A 20,386-nucleotide genomic window follows, 5' to 3' on the forward strand; every position below is an offset into this window, starting at 1 on the left:
AGAATAGGGTTAGCCTGATAACAACAATACATGTATCCTTACAGTACATGTGACTGTATACATAATTATTTAATGTTAATTTAAGGTGCTTACATTTAAATATTTTCTTCATTATACTAATACACTATTATACTAATGCAGGAATTTCACTTGTAACACAATTGTGGTTTTAGTCATTTATGATACTTCTATCACTGATACATATTCACGTGTGACTACATTTCAGCTGCATAGTGTCATGTGCCATACATGTGTCAAAGTCTAGTTTGAAGGCCCTTTTAGGTGCTGTCAATACTGTGCTTATACTTGATGAATATATCAGAATACATTCTTGTTTAATAAAATCAATGGGGCCCATACACATTAGCTTCATACTAGCATGAATGATGCACTTGAAACGTGTTGTATGTGTGAATATTTGTATTGAAAGCATTTGGACTAGCCCAGTTACTAGCATTCTTTTACAGTGTACCATGTGCATGTTCATTTTTTGAACTCTGAAGGAGTGACCTATTAACTCCATTCAATGATTACCAGTCAAAGGGTTGGGGTAGGCCTAGGCCATATGCTTATGTTACATATTAGGTTGTTTTCATTATATCTTTTGGCCGGCTTCATCATCGTGACATCATAATGAAATGCAATCCATCAACAGATTTTCTGAAAAAATTATAATTTTCACATCATTCTTTATTATAGTTCGTTGTTATGAAATGTCAGTAAACAATGAGGAAATTATGGGTTCTCTCTGCAAGTAAGGAATTGTTGTTATTCTGGTACAATGCTAGTGTATTATTGTTATAAATACGTAAATAATATTTCGTTATTGTGTATGACCTAGGTCTGACAGTTAAATAAACATTTTATTTGAACTAACTCATTTGTGTGTGATAATTGTGTGCGCTCGTTTTCTGATCCGGGTGCCCCCGACTGACGCGGGTCGGTTTGACTGACTGATTGAGCTCATACGCTCCGCCCCCGCGGACACGGAGGATATCGCTGGCGGATGTACACAAGCACACGCTAGTTTGAAGCGGTGTGTACCTCGGTTTCACTTGTCGTCCATTCCGGTTAATGCTGTTCATTTTGCAGTAAGAACAGCAATTTCACACATGACATTTTAACACCTGGTGCTAAAACCATAACGGTAAGTAGTCCTAAATTATAAAGCTGATAGAGCATTAGTATCTCTGCTACAGAGGGCAGTCAAGCCCTTAGCCTTAGCTAACGTGTTATGGTAAAGGCAACATTAGCTAAGGCTAAACATACTAGTGACATTAGCTACATATTAGCTACATGCTAGACATGGCGTCAGGTGAGGATTTTAATTCAATGACATTGAGGCCATGTGACAACAACAGCTATACCTCATGTCAACGTTATGTAATCTCCTGTAACACAACGTGAAATGTATTATTTATTAGTTTAAGCTTATACACCCCCTACCTTCCATCATGTGGTTGGGTTTATATGTGGTTCCTCATGGGACATGCCCGGGCTACAGTATATTTTGGGCAGTACTATTAGACAAGCAACCTGTAAGCATGTACTGAAGTAACGTTATGTGTTATTGTAATCAGGTATAATGATACTGCTCTGTACTCAACACAAACTCAAGATGACACGACAGGCATTTAAATGTTTACAGTCTAACTTCTTACTTTTTCTGTTGATTATTTTAAACGTTTTTCCATATCTATTAATTGAATGTGTTTACAGGCCAGATGAGTGGGCCATACACCACCCTCTCTGCAGAGGTGGCAGAGATGAGCCGCATCCATTATCAGTTGGAGTACACAGAGGGCATCAGCCAGAGGATGCGAATACCTGATACCATCAAGGTGGCTTCGGGGAACCCTTCAGAGTCCCTACAATTTCAGCAGCCCCTGCCCATTCACACAACCATGATGCAGGTGCCGGAGAGGATCATCGTAGCAGGTGAGGACAAGACACACACAACTCAGCATGGAGAGCTGAAAGTCGACACACTGTTTGCATTTGACTTATCTAACCGGCCTAACCCGACCCTTTTTATTTAACTGTCCCTGTTCTCCACAGGTGATGATGGCGACTCTAACTTTTCTCGTCCTCGAGACTTGGATCTGATCCAATCGATCCCTCCCATGGACCTCCTGAACATGAAGGCCCCCCCACGTGTCCTCACTCTTGCAGAGCAGCCACTGGACTCTATGGAAACGGAACAAACTGCCGCTTCTCATAGCAATCCCAGCCAGGTGGTACGTTTTCATCCTTTGTATTTTTCAGTACAATTGATTGAATTGACTTGAAACTCCCCTCCAAGCTGTTCCAGGGCCAAAGAAACCCCACAATTGATGTGAAAAATGATAAAAACCTCAGGGAGTAACAGAGGAGGGATACCTCTCCTAGGACAGACACACGTGCAATCGGTGTCTTGTGCATAGATTTGAACAAAACACATTGATAATCCAAATGACAAAAACCTCATGATGACTCATGATCCAGACGTATCCTTTAATACTTGCAATGAGCCAGGTTGAAGACAAGAAAAAAAAGAAAAAGAAACTCTGGGAATGATAACCTGGATGCTGCTTAGTTAGCATCTTTGGGATATGAGTTCTTAAAGATAGTGTTAAACTGGAACCCGGTTCCACAGCAGAGGAGTTTGATAGCTGAGGGCTCACAGAACATATTTAGTCTTTAACAAATATTGCGCTTTCTTCAATTTTAATATTGCATTTGTCCATATTGCGATTTCGATACAATTTTAATTAATTGTGAAGCCCTTCTAATAATCATAGGAAAGTATTTGCTAAATACTCGCTACATGCAAAATGTTTCTGGAGGCCTACTTTAACGTTTCATTTGAGCCTTACAACATGTCCAATCTGTGCATACTTTGTAGGCTCACTTTCACTCTCGGTCTCGGAGGGAGCGCAGTGCGAGTGAGAACATACATGGCCGCCACAGCTGTCAGAGCGTCAGAGGTGATGTAAGGTAAGCCCACATCTGAAATGCTTGTTATATTAATGTGTATGTTTTAAATAAACGTATTATATGTTATGCTCATTTCACATATCTGCTTTATAAAAACATCTTATCTCTTTACCGTTTCTCTCCACTTACCTCTCCGCCAGTGTAACCCCTTCCCCTTCTGCCCCCCCAGTCCGGTTGTGTCCCCCCCTCTGTTCCCCTGAGGATGCGCACATCAACCTGTTTACAGCTGCCGGCTTCATGTATTATATCCAGTCGACGACACGCCGGGCGTACCAGCAGGTCATCGAGGTGCTGGACGACACCCCCCGCAGGTCATCTGTCTTCCTCTGTCCCTGTCATTCTTAGAAAGCACTGGGATCAGTTTCTCAGGACAAACAGCTGGTCCCGGTGGTGGATTTCTAAGACAATTCCTGAAAATAGGAAACGTTATGCTCATGACAAACAGCAAGCGAGTCGTCACAATTATAATAATAATTATACATAATAACACATTGGATTGTTATAGCGCTTTTCCTAATGCTCAAAGACGCTTTACATAAAAACAGAAACAGTAAAATTGTGACTATTCTGCTATTAGAATTCAGAAAGTTAGTGCTTTGTTATCATTGCATATTTTTGCTAGTTGGGGTTTGCGTGTTGGCTCTTATTAAGGGCTTGGTGTTAAACAACCCTGGCAGACGGATCACTACTGGAAAGGCTTTGAGTGTGCAGGTGTGAGCTGGTCGGCTTTGAGTCTGTTATTATTTAAATATGAAATCAGAAGGTTCAAATCAATCATATATCAAATAGCATTATATCTGTATTTATAATTCATTGAGTATACTCGGACTGATTGATTACAGAGCTGCTCCTGCCACAGCCTTGTTACCTTTAGGAAGCTTCCCAGGTGGAGCTGTAATTCAGGACAAAGGTACGGAGTATAGGAGTCTCTGAAGCAAGGCAGCCAAACAGGGCAGGAACATCTTAATGAATTGTACATTATAATAAAGCCATACACAGTGAACTTGTGCTGTCATGATGTTTGTTCAGGTTTTTAACGCTATTGTCCAACAACATTATATGGTTGGATAAATGTGTGTTGGACTGTTTCTGTAGCTATGCAGAAAGCCGCTGAGTTGCACTCATTTGAAGTATGTCATTGTTGGCATTATTCTAAATTGAGATATTTTGATCTTCAAAGGATTCAAAGGCTTTATTTGTCATATCAACAGTGTAGCTCCTCCAACACTGCAAAACAGAATATACTTAAACATAAAAGAAAATAACATTGAATATTGCATAATGGTGCAAGTATGTTGCAGTTATAAGAAAATAGAATACATATTCAAATGAACAAGAGGAAAGTCAAATGAATGACTGTATTGTAGAAAAAATGCTGTATGCTTAAATCTGTGGATATGTACTCACAGGTCCCACCTAGAGCTGGCTCTGGATATAAACCCTGAGGAGTCTGGCCTAATGGACGCCTCGTCACTGCGACGGCAGGTAATACCTCTCACACGCCCAAATGGCTTCATCTGTCGCTGATAAGTGATTAATGTGCTCCTCATCTGCTCAGGTGTGCATATTCTGCTTGTTGCAAGTATTCTCTCCTATTTTTAGCTTTACTATCTACAACTGAATTGTTACAAAGGCATGCTGACACAGCAAGTTTAGATGTGACATATCAGAGGAGATACAACTGGCTTTGTTATATACTAGATGTACACAAACATCAGAAATACATTACAGATACAAGCAGTCATTACATCATGGGGCCAGTAAGAAATGACTTGACATGTTATATTAGTGTTCACCTGATGACGTTTTGGGGTTTAATGTAAGTTTGTTTGATATGTTGTAATTTTCTAACACATGATCACACAAATATCAAAATGTTCCTTGTGTCTGTGTCGATTTTTAAATAAGGTCCTTTGACATCATCTTGCATACTTAATACTTCACTTGGAAACCAAATAGTGGTAATCCTTTGGATGTACTTTGTCACATTCGACCCTTTTTTTTAAAGTAGATAAGGAAATGTTTTTGTGGTCATTATTCAGATTGTGAAGTTGAACCGCCGCCTGCAGCTGCTGGAGGAGGAAAACAAAGAGCGCTCCAAGCGAGAGGTGATCCTGTACTCTGCTACGGTGACCTTCTGGCTCATCAACACCTGGATCTGGCTCCGGCGCTGAGGTTTGGACCAGACCGAGTCTCCCAGAACACTGGAAGCCAAAGCAATTCCTTGTTAAAGGTGCAACCATTGAAATACACTACTAGTCTTTACTTAAATTACAGTCAACCACAGGAAACTATAAAAACATTAGCAAATGTCCTCCACCATACAGTACTCTTTCTAAACCTCGCAAGTTCTATTTTGGGATTTCACTTCGGAATGTAAAGCCTAGCGCTGTCAAGATATGATCTTAAGCTGTGTTCACATGATAGTAAAACAGCTGTATGCTGGCGTATCCGTTGTGTTTCTATGGAGGGAGCAGTGCTGCCCGACTAGGCGGCAGAGCTACGCTCGGCATCGTGTACCACTTGAAATGCACTGTGCTCAAATTTCAAAAATAATTTCAAATTTGACCTAGTTACCGCTGACCATTTGTTGCACACCCAATCAGGTGAGGGCTGTGTGTAGCGCCACAATCTAGCAGAGGAGGTAAGGAAACACAACTGACTGTTTTCCTCTGCGCCCAACTGCCCGTATCATTTGAATGCAGCTTGAGGCAGTAAAACATTAACAAAAAGTATTCAAATCAAGAATTCACACCTTGACATCTGGTTACAAAGTAGTTCTAATGGGGTACAATACCATTAGAACTAGAGGTAAAACTGAAAATAAATGTGAATATCTTCAAATATCCATGTATGGATTTCACTCTTGCTAGACATGGCACGTTGACACTACAGCTGGATGTTTGCAAAAGGTTAGCAACTGCTTCGATGTAAAAAGCTGAACCTACATACAACACAGGTTCCTGTCATACAAATATAATTACAAATCTGAAAAATATTGCTAAATTATTTTGATATCGAATGATTGTTGAAAACATGTTGGTGCTGATACTGTCAAAAAATACAACGACATACTTTGAAGCTTTATTTGACAACATCAATAAAAGCTTTGAATAATAATAATTTGGTACAGCCATACACTTATCCGTAGGGAAAACTAAATGTGGTACCGGTAATATATATAATAAATGGATCAAAACAAGGAATGCCTGGTATATTTCTCAACAAGCTTTGCTTAGCCTCCCTCACTTCATGATTATTTAGTGCAAGTACTGCTGATTGCACATTTAAGCTTGATAGATTCTCTGTAAAGGATGTTACACTGAGGCTGTGAGCTCATACGCAATGTTTCACTTCAGGAGAAGAATTATAAGAGGGGAACACAAGGATTTACTTCTGCCACAAATGTTTTGGGAACCTCAGACCTGACCCATCCTGTCTGTTTGAAAAAAGGAAAAAAACTACCATAATAAAAGTGTCAAATTCAGATGTCTAAATCTAGAGATGCCATAACATTTACCCTGGATGTCCTGAACTCCACACACAAAACATTCATGTACAGCCTATTGATGTCAATGTTGTACTTTCTCCTCAATTTGTTTCTTTTACTTTGGATGATGTAGCTAACATGTCAACACAAATACTTAGGGTGGAGTACTAAGGCTCATCTGTGCAGTGATGTTTCTCCCTGCGATATCTACTTTTTCAAAGTTTTTGTAGTTATTTTTTTTAAAGAATTTGACCACTTGTGATTTACCTAAGTTACATAAGAGACTAAAAGCATGGACTGTGGTTTTATTCATTATATGGTGTGAAATCAATATTAGAGCTACTATGTGTACGATCATGAAATAGATGGCAATGTATACCGTAATTTATCACATCCAAAAATGTTGCTGTAACCAACTTTTTTTGTTAAACATACTACCTAAAGCTGGAGTTTAACTTAAATATTTAACTTTCTTTGTAATATATGAATACATTCATTGTCTGTTAATATTTTTTCTGTAATAAATGATGGATGTAAATTTTTTCCAGTTTCTGCTTGAGCAATGCTGCCCCCTGCTGCTCTGCTGGGTGCAACAGCAGGGAGATGTTCAGGGCATTTAACCGGACATTGTTGTAGTTTCGGTTAATCTAAAGTCCACTTGATCTGCCAAAGATCCCAAACAAACGCCAATTAATTTGGATCCAATCATAATTGAACAAGTGTTTTTCCTCTTCTACCGGAAGTATTCCTAATCCATAAAGGCAGACTAGGCAGTGGTGCTGCTGTGTGACAATGGGCATCACCAAATTGGCAGATCTGATCCGTCAGGATGCTCCTGGTGCTATTTCTCATAAGGATATCAGTGACTACACGGGTAATATACCGCATCATCTATCGTTATAATGTACTTGTGTTGGTGATGTGTGTCCTAGCAAGGGACAATGGCTAAAAAGCTCAAGTTAGCATATCGCCACCTGAATGCTAGTTAGCTTAGCTCAATGTGTTGACTACTATAAATACTCCTGTAAACAGAGGTGGGAGAAGTAAACAGATCTTATACTTGAGTAAAAGTAGAAGTACTCGAGTGTAGGAATACTCTGCTACTTACAAGTAAAAGTCCTGCAATAAAAATGTTAACTCAAGTAAAAGTACAAAAGTATTCGCATCATCAGAATGCGAATTTACTCCAGGTGGAACTAAAGTCTGATTCAACACTTGATTAGATTTCACATTATTCATCCAAATCTGTGAAGTAACTAAATGTATTTAAATTGTGCTTAAGTACCGTACTTCAGTAAATGTATTTAGTTACTTTACATCACTGCCTGTAAACCTGTTTAGAAGTAACACTAACGTTACTTCACTGATTTATCATGTTATCAACAGTATTTACAAAAGTACTGTGCTAAAGTACTATTTTGAGGTACTTTAGTTGAGTATTTCCAAATATTCCTCTTTTATCCTTCTACTTTCTATATTTCGTAGTCAAAAATCATACTTTTTACATTTAAAAACACATAAATAACTCGGCATTATAAGTATCTAAAATTGACTTTTTATTGACAAACTACAAAATGCCTTGTATGTATTTATTAGGGATAAAAACAGAATGATATTATAATGTAAAAACAATACTGTGAAATAGGCATACTGCATACAGAGTACTTTTATTTGTAAGTACATTTAGCTTATAATACCTTAGATAACATATTCAATTTAATTTTCAAATACGACAGTCTTAAAATACTCCTTTACGATCTTCTGAATACTTACAGTTGCATTAATTTGCACTGATTATTATAAACTGCTGCCATGTAAATGAAGTACGTGAATAAATATGAATACTTTCCTCTGAAATACAGTGAACTAAATGTGTTGCAAAGAAACAACACATTTGGAAAATGTAATGAAAGACAAACTGACTACATGGAGGTTATATTATAATGTGCTGATGATGCTGCTGCTGTGTTAATCCCCACAGGAAAAGTAATCGCACTGGATACCTCCATTGTTATGAACCAGTTCCGTGCAGCGACGCCTTCACTGAGGTGAGTTGACGTGAAGAAGCAGTATTGTTTTCTCATGTATACATGACTTGTCCTTTCTGTGACCTGCATATTATATAAATTATTTCCTACTTCCATCTCAGTTCATCCATTGTCCCGAAACATATCAACACCTAATCCAGGACAGTTCAGAATAAAAACCTTTACTTTGCTTAAAATATATAAAAATAATGCATTTATGGTATTAGTTGACTTCATTTGTACTTTTTAGGGCTGCACTTTGTGGTAGTTTTTAATATCTTCATCTCATTTGCAGATGAGAACAACATATATACATACATACAACATATATAAAACAAAGGGATCCAACACAAGTCCACCACAAACTGCATCCATAAAGTCTAATCAAGGCGTCTCCAAACAACATCTTTTTATATTCTTTGGCCATTGTATTCATGTGAGATGTTATTTATTTCCTGTGTGTAGCCCCCTGACTGGTCTCTTCTTCCGCACGCTCACCTTCCTGGAGCATGACATAAAGCCAGTCTTTGTGTTTGATGGAAAGCCTCCCAGGGAGAAGACCGCTGTTGTAAGTGACACCTATACTAAACATATCCATAACAATGAAGTGAAAGTGAATTCAATGGACCAGCTAACACCTGAAGTATGATACAGATGAGTCCCAGTCACGCTAATCTAAAGTCCGGTTTTTCCTGCAGCTTGAGAAGCGCGCTGAAGCTGCTGGTTGGAAGTCACCCAACCGAACAGGCACAGGTACATCTGCACAGAGTGATGACCACATGCACAGGGGCCAGTGGCACAAACACCTTAAGCATCATTTTTAAAGGGGCCCTATTATGCTTTTTTTTCGGTTCATATTTATATGTAGTGTCTCTACTGTGACATGTCTCCATGCTTTAATGCTCAAAAAGCTCCTTATTTTTCTCATACTGCCTGTGCTGTAGTTGGTTAGCTGGCTAGCTCTGTGATTGGTCAACCACTTAAAAGAAAGACCCTTTTATGTTTTTGGGGGATTTCCCTTTCCTGTAGTGTGTTGTTTAGGTTTTTGTGCATGTAAATGATCTGCAAAGACTCAAATCCCAAAGTTCTCTTCCACACATCTGCCTGAAACAACTTCATTGGACTCCTTTGTTTAATTCTGCGACATAGTGATGTCCCTTCATCACGCTCTCACTTCTATTGGCTACCTGAAAATGAGCAGAATAGGGCCCTTTAATAGTGAACTTCTGTGCAACTAGTTTTAGAAAACCGTAACACAGATTTTAAAGAAAATATTAAGTTACGGTGGTTTCAGACTTATTGTAGAAGACATTATGTTCTGTAGAACTATAACTGAAAAATATCATTTTAATGTTGATTATTTTAAAGTGAACCTTGACTTTTCTGTGATGTAGCCTCACCTCAGACCAGAGACTGTCTCCAGCTGCTGAAGCTTCTGGGTGTTCCTGTCATCCAGGTCAAAGCTCAATGTATTCCTTCATTTCCCATGTGTCTCTTCCCTGGCTTTCCTCAGTACATGTTTTTAATTGTTTTGTATCTCCCTGTCTGGTGCTGCAGGCTCCAGGAGATGCTGAGGCGCTGTGTGCCAAGCTGGTGAGGGATGGGACTGTGGATGCCGTGGCATCAGAGGACATGGACACTCTGCCGTTTGGAGCCAATATTCTCATTCGACAGTTCAACGCCAAGAAGGACAGGTAAGAACTGAGCAATTTGTGTGTTTTGTGATTGATTTGAATGGCATTTCTTAAGCTTTACCATTTTTGTTTGTTTTATTTACATTTATGATGGTCATGTTTTCCCTATTTTTTTTCCCTTGAGTTTTACGTTGTTAAATCGATCTTCCTTACATGGTTTGTATGCTTGGATGTATTTTCAGTAAAATTACGCTATTCCTTTAAAGTTTTCTGAGGCTATTGCATTTTAGTACTCTTCTGAAACTTTAGAGCAGTGGTTCTCAACTAGTGGGTCGCGACCCAAAAGTGGGTCGCTGACCTGTTTCGAGTGGGTCGCGGATGTGTGAGTGAAGAAATTGGAATTATTATTTTTGGGAAAAGGTCAAACTTTTATTTTGAAGGCCCGATTTTCTAACGCTGTGCATGCAGTCGGCGTTGGACTGGAAGTACCGGAGACCATAAACAGTTTTGAAAACTTCTGTCACGTAGTGATCATCTTCTCGATAAAATATCTTTGTTGAAGTTTTTTCGAGTCTTCTGGCCAATCAGAATCAAGATTTTTGCCGGAAGTCCCCACGGAGAATAACTTTGCGGGAGAACTCTTCTTTATACATCCATGGGTAAAACTTCAGATAAATATGAACACATAATGAAATATGACCCCCGGCTTGATGATTGACGGGTCATAGAACAATGGGAGCTATCTACCCTTACCCACAATTTAAAGTAAGTCACACAGACTATCTCCTCTTTACTCTTCTCGCAGCAAGATGTCAGAACAAAGTGAAAAACAAACAATGGCATAAAATATTATTAATATGTCGGGTAGTAATAGATTTATTTATTTTCTTCTCAAGAGTGTACCAGAATGCATAGTTTGTTAGTATTTATAAAAATCTCCTGGGGGAGAATCCCCCCAGACCCCCCTGCTGGGGTTGGGTTTTCAGCATGTGTGCCTTTTTATATAGTTCAGCTTTGATTCCATCATCTCATTAAACCTTTTTTAAAAGCATACTTTAGTTCTGTGAAGGGATATAAGGGATATATGCACTGTACTTCACTTGTATTAATATTGTATGCTGAAAAGCGTATATATTACAGCATGTTTTTTTGTTGAATAGATTTGAGTGCTTCAAAATGTTGGGTCGCGATGTATTGACCAAGTAAAAAGTGGGTCCCGAGGCCTGACCAGTTGAGAACCACTGCTTTAGAGAACAGCATTGGATTCATTTGAACTTTAGTCATAAAGTGTTTTTTAGTTGCTCATATGTGATGATACTGATGCATTCTGAACCCGATTGTCAGAAATGATCCCGTCACAGCCTTTTTTGGTTGTACCCTGGCTTAAAGGTTTTTTGGATGATTTAAAGTGGGGGTGCTTGAGGCACGCCCCCAGTTTGTAGAAAACAGACAGGAATGACTAGACAGGGGCAATATAAAAATGTGTTCAGCCAACTTACAAAAGATCTAACAAAAAAAATCAATATCAGTTTTTGATGGGGAGATATACTCTTCTTCTTCCTTTTCTTCACAGTGACGTCATTGAATATTCGTTACCCAAGCTGTTAGAGAAACTCAAAATCACCCACGAGGAGGTGAGAACATTAAAGACATAATCAAAGTACAGAACATTAAAAGTGTCAATACAACTTCACGGAAATACTACAAACAATGCCTCAAACCTTTATAATTTAGCATCTTTTTCCTCCAACAGTTTGTCGATCTGTGTATTCTGTTGGGCTGTGACTACTGTGACAAGATAGCCGGTTTGGGTCCTACGAGAGCGCTGTCTCTGATCCAGAAGCACCGTACTATTGAGAACGTGGTTTTGCACGTCAACAGAAAGGTAACAGCTGGACAACCAGTGGTCATATTATCCTTCTGTACGTAGCTTTACAACAAAGTGTAAGATCTGATGCGACATCTTCTTTCAGACCCATCCTGTGCCACATTTCTGGGAGTACAAAGAAGCTCGGAAGATATTCCTGGATGCACCACACTCAGTAGCTCCTGAACTCACCTGGACTGAGCCAGATGAAGAAGCGTTGGTTAGACTTCTCTGCCACGTCAAATACTTTAAGTACGTATACTTATTTTTACACGCTTTTCTGTCTCTTTCAAAGACAGTTATGACTGCATACGTTTGTATGTGTTTCAGGGAGGAGAAAATCCGTCATCGCATGGAGAAGTTCCGTCAGACACGGGAAAGTAAGCGGGAGGAGAGGGAAAAAGAGAAGGCAGAGGGAAAAAACAAGCAGACTCACATTGCGGACTTCTTTAGAGTTACCAGAAAGAGGGTGCAGGTGAGAAAAAGTAGAGATTTTTTAAATTGTTTTAATGAATTGATTCAGAACTTGATTCATTGCAGTACATCGATTAAGATAAATTGAATTACTGTGGCCCAATTCTGCTTTTGGGGGTTTCCCTCTCCTGTAGTGTGTTATATAGGTTTTAGTGCATGTAAATGGTCTGCAAAGGCTAAAATCCCTGTGTTCCCTCCTGAGGGAGTTTCTCTCCCACACAGCCTGAAACACCTCCATCCACACATTTGTTTAATTCCACACTGGCGCTTCTATTGGCTAGTGCTCCAACACATCGTACATGATATATAAGAGGCAGGAAATCTCTAAATGGTTAACTAACCAATCAGAGCAGACTGGGCTCTGGTTTACATTAAAGCATGGAAACATGTCACGGTAGAGGCAGTAATTACAACTATGAACCTAAAATTGAGCATAATAGTCCACCATGTGGCACCAACATGTTTCTACATTATCTTAAAATGTGCAGCCCCATATTTGAGAGATTTTTTTCTTTACGTTTTGACATGATGCAACTGTAGTTCTCTTTCAAGGTAGTGTGACTTAGTGTGACCTTTGATATGTTTGGATAAATCATGATTTCTACAAAAAAATATCACTTTTAATTTTCAGTAGTTCCAAATGTGGTTTGTTGATTAGTCTTAACAAATGTGTCTTTTTTTCCTCCAGCCTGTGGACGCTTCAAGCAGCAACAGAAAGAGACCCAAGACTAAGTAAGGCTGCCAACATTTCCTGCTTGTTGCTTCCACCGTCCAAGTTGGAAGAAGTTTAACGCTGTCTGCATTTCCTGATATTGGATACATTTCTGAAAAAAATGAAAGAGACAATCTGTTATCCCACTCTTAAATGTCTGGCATAAGAATTGTTTTTAAACAAGCCATCATGCCTCCTTCTTGTTTTGATGACTATATATAGCATCTTCACCATCAGTGACTAAATAATAATGTGTTTTGAATTTATATTAGGCTAATAATTGACACATTTCAACAGTTTTAGAGGCTTTACATGTTGAATCATGGTTTTACATTCGGAGAAGACTATGCTTTTCCAACTGCCTTCTAGTAACCCTCCACATTTTGAAGGAGCCAAAACAGGAGTTTTGCAAGACTCTTTCTTTGTCTCTACATGGGAGGAGCACTTCCCCCACTGACAATACAATAATCTGATCTGGTCTTAACAGCAGTGTCTGCAACAATGCAGTGCACTGAGCAGTTCTTCAGTGTATCCAGCAGTTTCCTGCAGAGCTACATAGAAAGCAGAGCAGGCGGTGTGGGCTATGAAAGGGAACAGTGTGATCACTGTTGGGGAGGCCGTCCCCCCAGCCAACACTGGAGACAGCGGATGTCTCATCACTAGATATTCAATGAGCACCTGTTGTGTTCAGGGTGCCAAGGCTGAGACCAAGGCCTTGAATGTTAAAACATGCACACAAGTGGTAACATGTGCAAAAAGAGATAGTGAAATGCTGCAATATGAAGAAAAGGGTACTTGTGGGTTATCTGTTTTTAATTTAATTTTCCAATCCCAACCCTAACCCTAACAAAAGTGCCTATTTAGAGAGTTTGAAAAAAAACAATAAAAGTAGCGGCAGATAACCCACAAGTACCAAAATATGTATGTATTTTTTGTAAATACAGTATACACTCTATAATTTTTTTTTTTTTAAGAAATTATAAAACTGTTGATGGTATTTCTGCAGCTCATTTTGCCAAATTGTTATTGTTTTTTTTACATCTGTCTAATAAGTTATTTAACTTTTGTTCTTCTTTTTTAGTTTGTTCTCTTGTGTTCTCACACATTTATTCTCAGGACACAATTTGAGCAGTACAATATAACTCATGCTTTAAGAAATGTGTCTTAAAAACAATAAAACACATTTAAAATAAATAACTGTCCCTTTTTCATGTTTTGTTTTTTTAAAGGTGCCCTTATGTAATGGGAGTTTTGATTTGTAACGTTTTTGACACCTCAATTACAACTTTTCAAGATTCAAGGCTTTTACTTTTACTCTTCTGGAAACCTTCCATATGTGGGACAATTTGTGAGCTGTTTTTATGTTTATGTTTTAAGTGTGAATTTGCAGTGTTTTTTTTACAAAATGTTTCAATGTGTGTTTGTATTATCATTCCTGAATAGTGTTACTTTAAATTAGGCATTATTCCAAACCAACAGATGGCGCTTGTGCTTGTGAGGCCGGTCTGTCTCCCACTTTTACCCCGAGTAGAAGAAGCAGTTTGTCAGTCGCCCAGTCTCTCGGCCAGACCTCTCGGAAAGCTGTCTGCCACGACCAGTCTCTCCTGAAGGCACCCGCACTGTCCCGGGTCCCTTGATCAAACTTCCCCTCCCCGGTGATATCAGACGGTTGTGTTCTACCATGGCGACGAGCGCGAAGCGAAAGCAAGAGGAGACTCATCTGAAGATGCTCCGGGAAATGACTAGCCTGCCCGCGAATAGGAAATGCTTCGACTGCGACCAGCGCGGCCCGACCTATGTCAACATGACAGTGGGCTCCTTCGTCTGTACCACCTGCTCCGGCATATTGTGAGTTTCTTTTTAGGGTAAACTACCATATTTTTCATTTTCAGCGTCCGACAGGGCACGGACAGGACGCCGCAGTCGGTCATGGGTCTGTCCCGGTACGCAACTGACTTGGCGGTACCATTAGCTCATTAGCTAGCGTTAAAGTCAGGACAGGTAACGTCGCTTCGTTGAGTTGGGTTAGGGCAAATAGTGCTGTCATTTTTGTTTGTTTACAGCCTGTGATTACAAGTCGTGTTTTACAGATATGTAGGCAGAGTGTGAGGGGGAGTTCTGTAACTTATCGCCAGGTTAGCACGTCCTATAGACCCAACAGTCACATATTTGATCACCTTGTTCAAAAACAGCACGTCACAGAGAAACCTCCTCTAGTTAAACTCTAGCGAGTCCCCCTGACACACACACACACACACACACACACACACACACACACACACACACACACACACACACACACACACACACACACACACACACACACACACACTATTCTAGGTAGATAAGGAGCAGGGTGGGTCGCTCCCTTTGGGAAGTAGTTGACAGACTAACTAGGGCAGTGGATCGTCCTGAGCTGCTGTCTGATGAAACACTGTCTTCTTTCTTAGAAAGTTTATGAATTCATAACCAGGATTTATCCAATGTCTTGACTGCTTACTCCCACGTAGTTTCTACAGAGCCCACCATGTCTGATTACCTTAGGCATTTCAGTAGCTGTTACATGTGTGTATCGCCTAAGTAAGATGTGTGTGTGATACTGTGAGTGAGTTAGGGCTAGGCTATATATATATATTTGGTGCTTTCACAAAATATGAAACTACACAAATCACATTTTTGATAAAACAACTAGAAATAAGTTCAGTAGTCACGAAAAGAAACTTATGACATCAACAAGTGGATATCTATACGGTATAAATATGAGATAAGTCACAATATTGATACAATAAAAGGCCCAGCACTAGTGTATGACTATGTGTTGTATTCTGCCTGGCACATAGGGTTGGGTATCGTTTGAATTTCCACGATTCTGATTCCGATTCTACTTTTCAAAACTTTTACACAGGTTAGTTTACAGTAATATTCACATTAATTAGACTGTTTATATTCACTGCTATGTAACTGTAACCTGAGAGCCACTGAAGCTACAACAGTCCAACTTTTAAAGGAACCCCCCCCCCCATTTAAAAACACTTCTTGTTGAGAAAAACAAGCATATCTGCCTTCTCAGGCATACCGGGAAGAAATGTTTGAACATTTTACTTTAAAATGCTTCAATCTGGTGCACTTTAAGCAGAATGACTAGAGACTAGATCTAGGGGGTACAACTCTAAACACCCATATGAAAAAGATCGGTTTACATTTGAATAATTAAATAAGTATGTGAACATAACCAATAACCTACCATAGACCAATAACAAATACATGTAAGTAACGTATTTTATTTTTGTTGTTCATTCATATCTTATTTTACAATTGTATTTATCTATATTTTTTTATCTCTCCAGTTTAAAACGATATGTCTGGTTTATTGTCCTATAGTAGGACATTGGAATGATTTAAAACCTGTTTTATCCCAATAATTATAAAGGAGTGCCTTGGAAATATGTGTTTACATAAATTGTGATCAAAACGTTTGAGACCCACTGAGATAACTTAGACTAGTGAACTATCTAAACACTCAGAGTCCTTTACCTCACTGAGCTGTAGTTATCAGCCTCTCAGTCTGACTGGAGAGGACTCTCCATCCACATCATTGTAGAAACATCTTCTTCTTCCGTTAGAGCAGCTAGCACCAGATGCTAATAACAACAGCGCTGGTACCGGTGCACCCTCCCTTTCTCACTCGCTCGCTCCCACGCTCACTCGCACTTTGGCTGTGAGCTGCGGGTGCCAGATAAGCCAACATCCCCCATTTTCATCACTTACAGCGCCCATCGTACAGGGCAAATGAAAAGTGTAACCGGGATGAAAAGGGTGTTACATTTACTTAATTATGAATGTTGTTACATCAAGGCCGAAAATTAGGATGAGCACCAACGGTCAAAACATTTTTTTTTCCTCCCAGAGCTGTCAGCGCAGCGCCTCCACAGATCTGGCGCCCTAGGCGAACATCTATAACGCCAGTGCGACGGGCCGGCCCTGGTCCCAGGTTACGCTGAAGAAGTGTAGGTACAACGCTACATTTCCCGCCCCGCCGCTGTCATACAGTATGCTACGGAGAGCGGCGAGAAACATTTCCTCAGGCATCGAAAAGCGGAACCGAAATTCACATTTCTAAATGATGCCGTTGGAATCGAAATGTTCGGAACCGGTTCTCGGTACCCAACCCTACTGGCACGTAACAAATAGTATGAAACAAATTAACAATCAAGCTAAAAAGACACTGACAAGATCATAGAGTGTGTGTTATTCCTTCAGTCTGTGTGCCTCCAGGATGAAACTATAGCACAGTAACACATCAACAAGGAAAGATGACATTTACAGTTACAGTCTTGAATTTAAGTGGATGGGACTGTATTTTAGCAATGCTGTCTTTCTGTCGTTGCATCAGGGTTTTCTCCAGGATGTGTCTTTAGTGTCTGACCCCCACGAGCTGCATGAGTCATGACGCTGCCACCACAAGCCTTCATTGTGGTGCTGGTTAAATGTGTATTGGACTCATCAGACCATAGAGCCCACATCCCTTATAGCCAACACTGACCTACATGTGAAGTTGTTTTTTCAGCAGCGGTTTTGTCTTTGTCAATTTGCCATCAAGCCGCAACTGGTGAAGCAATAGTTGTTGATTGCAATGTGTCTCCTATATTTGGTAAACAGCTCATCTGGGGTCACCTCAGGCTTTCTGCTGCCCATCATTGCTGCCGTCCCCTTGCACAGACACACCCTCATTATTCTAACTACTTACTCAAGGAAAATACACAGCTTATTAAAAAGATGAGTCAAAATTCAAAGGCTTCATTGTTATAGGCAGAATGGCTCCAGTGAGTTTGGCAATGAACATTTTAAGTCCAAGGCCCCTCCAACAATGCAAAAATAAATTGGATCCAATATAATATAACATATTTTGTGCTTTATAAACAAGCTAGGATTCAGTAATCTTGTAACAGATTTGTTTGTTAATTATGCTCATTTTCAGGTTCATACTTTTATTTATGTCTTTAGTGTGACATGTTTCTATGTGCTGCAGCACCTCTTTTCACCCTCTGTCTGCTCTGATTGGTTAGCTGGCTGGTCAACTACTGAGAGATGCCCCGCCCTTTAGCCGTCATATTCAATGTGTTGGAGTGCTAGCCAATACAAGAGTGAGTCTAACACAGTGATGTCACTATGTTACAGAAGTAAACACAGGAGTCCATTGCTTCACCATGTATACATCAGTTTTAACTTTTTTGTTGTTACTTTTTTTAATTTTATACTACGTTTTTTTTTTTCTATGGGTCCATGTTTAAAAATATCAATATTACTTTCAGATATAATTTAATGTTTCAAAACACTGAAGCATGAATAAGAGTATTTGGGTTTAAAGGTTCTACTGACACTCAAAATGTATATTCAGTTTGGATGGAAGTCAGACTTGCATCCTAAACAATGATTTATTTGAAGATTTTCAGTCTGGCTTTAGAGCACATAATAGCACAGAGACAGCTCTGGTTAAAGTCACAAATGACCTTCTCATAGCCTCAGACAAAGGTCTTGTCTCTATTCTTGTTTTGCTCGATCTCAGTGCTGCATTTGATACTATCGACCATGATATCCTATTGCAAAGACTAGAGCACTTAGTTGGCATACAGGGAACTGCTTTAGGCTGGTTTATGTCCTATCTAAACGCTCTCAGTTTGTACGTGTCAACGATGAATCTTCCATGCAAACCAAAGTGAGCCATGGAGTGCCACAGGGCTCACTGCTTGGACCTGTTTTGTTCACATTATATATGCTTCCGTTAGGCAATATTATAAGGAATAATTCTGTAAATTTCCACTGTTATGCGGAGGATACTCAACTATATGAATCCATCAAGCCTGATAGGAATCCACTCATCTAAATACAATTCAAGACTGCCTCAAGGTAGGGCTGGGCGATATATCGAGTTTACACGATACATCGTGGATTGCACTCCATGCGATGTCGTAAATGACCACATCGTGAACATCGAGTATTATGTTGTCAAATCAATTTCCCGCCGCGGCCTGGTCATTTACGACATCGCATGGAGTGCAATCCACGATGTATCGTGTAAANGTGTATAATAGGAAGATGAATCCACGAGGATATCCATCCAGGACTTATGATCCAGGACCACAGCCACGACTCAAGATCCAGGACTCGCGATCCATGACACAGGACCGCAGGATCATCCATGACTCCGGATCCCGGCGTATATAGACACCGAAAAGAAAGAAATTTGGGGAAGCTGGGTTAATCGGAACATGAGTACACAGGTATAGACAGAGAGAAGGAAGAAGTAAGATGTCCCCCGACAAACTAAGCCTATATCAGCAAAACTAGGGGCTGAATCTAATCAGCCCTAACTATAAGCTTTATCAAAAAGGAAGGTCTTAAGCGTACTCTTAAAAACGGATAGGGTGTCTGCCGCCCGGAACACAAACTGGAAGCTGATTCCACAAAATTGGAGCTTGATAAGAAAAGGCTCTGGCTCCCATTGTACTTTTAGAGACTCTAGGAACAACCAACAACCCTACATTATTGGAACGCAATGCCCTAGTAGGACAGTAGGGTATAATGAGTTCTTTAAGGTAAAATGGCGCCTGCCCATTAAGGGCTTTGTAGGCGAGAAGAATAATTTTAAATTCTATCCTGCGTTCTATAGGGAGCCCGTGTAAGGCTGCCAGAACAGGAGTAATGTGGTAATGTGGTTTCCTAACTCTGGTTAGTACACGAGCCGCAGCATTTTGAATCAGCTGAAGTGACTTGACTGACTTCTTGGTACACCCTGATAATAAAGAGTTACAATAATCCAGCCTAGAAGTAACAAATGCATGGACTAATTTCTCTGCATCATTTTGAGGCAAGATATGCCTAATTTTGGCAATGTTGCGTAGATGGAAGTAGGCGGTCTGTGAGATTGATTTTATGTGGGCGTTAAAGGATAAATCCTGATCAAATATAACACCAAGATTCCTTACAGTATCACTGGAGGCCAAATTAATGCCATCCATAACTAGTATATCTTTTGATAGTTTGTTTCGTAGATTCTTTGGGCCGTAGTACAATAACTTCAGTTTTGGTCGTGTTTAACATCAAATGTTTAAGGTCATCCACGTTTTAAGTCCTTGAGGCAGTCTTGAATTTGATTTAGGTGATTGGTTTCATCAGGCTTGATGGATAAATATAGTTGAGTATCAT

At 39.7% G+C, this 20,386-nt stretch overlaps 3 protein-coding genes across 3 annotated transcripts in view; all 3 read left to right on the plus strand.

The window, feature by feature from the left end:
- Positions 1-994: 994 nt before the first annotated feature.
- On the plus strand, positions 995-6,522 carry LOC104959813 (mitochondrial fission factor homolog A-like). Its single transcript, XM_010787723.1, has 7 exons — positions 995-1,147; positions 1,720-1,938; positions 2,059-2,237; positions 2,885-2,976; positions 3,117-3,287; positions 4,386-4,461; positions 5,019-6,522. The coding sequence occupies exons 2-7, from the start codon at positions 1,725-1,727 to the stop codon at positions 5,148-5,150; spliced, it is 864 nt and encodes a 287-aa protein (XP_010786025.1). The 5' UTR covers positions 995-1,147; positions 1,720-1,724; the 3' UTR covers positions 5,151-6,522.
- Positions 6,523-7,059: 537 nt separating this feature from the next.
- LOC104959814 (probable flap endonuclease 1 homolog) lies at positions 7,060-14,387 on the plus strand. Its single transcript, XM_010787724.1, has 11 exons — positions 7,060-7,340; positions 8,448-8,514; positions 8,959-9,061; positions 9,192-9,246; positions 9,888-9,949; positions 10,051-10,187; positions 11,701-11,761; positions 11,881-12,012; positions 12,101-12,246; positions 12,325-12,469; positions 13,157-14,387. Exons 1-11 carry the CDS (start codon positions 7,259-7,261, stop codon positions 13,202-13,204), a joined length of 1,038 nt encoding a protein of 345 aa, XP_010786026.1. The 5' UTR covers positions 7,060-7,258; the 3' UTR covers positions 13,205-14,387.
- A 474-nt stretch (positions 14,388-14,861) lies between these two features.
- The window catches only part of LOC104959817 (uncharacterized), a 9,618-nt gene continuing 4,093 nt past the window's right edge, over positions 14,862-20,386 (plus strand). The window contains exons 1-2 of the mRNA XM_010787726.1: positions 14,862-15,028; positions 15,073-15,142. Of these exons, the coding sequence (XP_010786028.1) occupies positions 14,862-15,028; positions 15,073-15,142 (237 nt within the window). The remainder of the gene's footprint in view (positions 15,029-15,072; positions 15,143-20,386) is intronic.

This window comes from Notothenia coriiceps, unplaced genomic scaffold (genome assembly GCF_000735185.1).
Source record: "Notothenia coriiceps isolate Sejong01 unplaced genomic scaffold, NC01 NC01_scaffold00031103, whole genome shotgun sequence".
In the NCBI taxonomy this organism is placed as follows: Eukaryota; Metazoa; Chordata; class Actinopteri; order Perciformes; family Nototheniidae; genus Notothenia; species Notothenia coriiceps.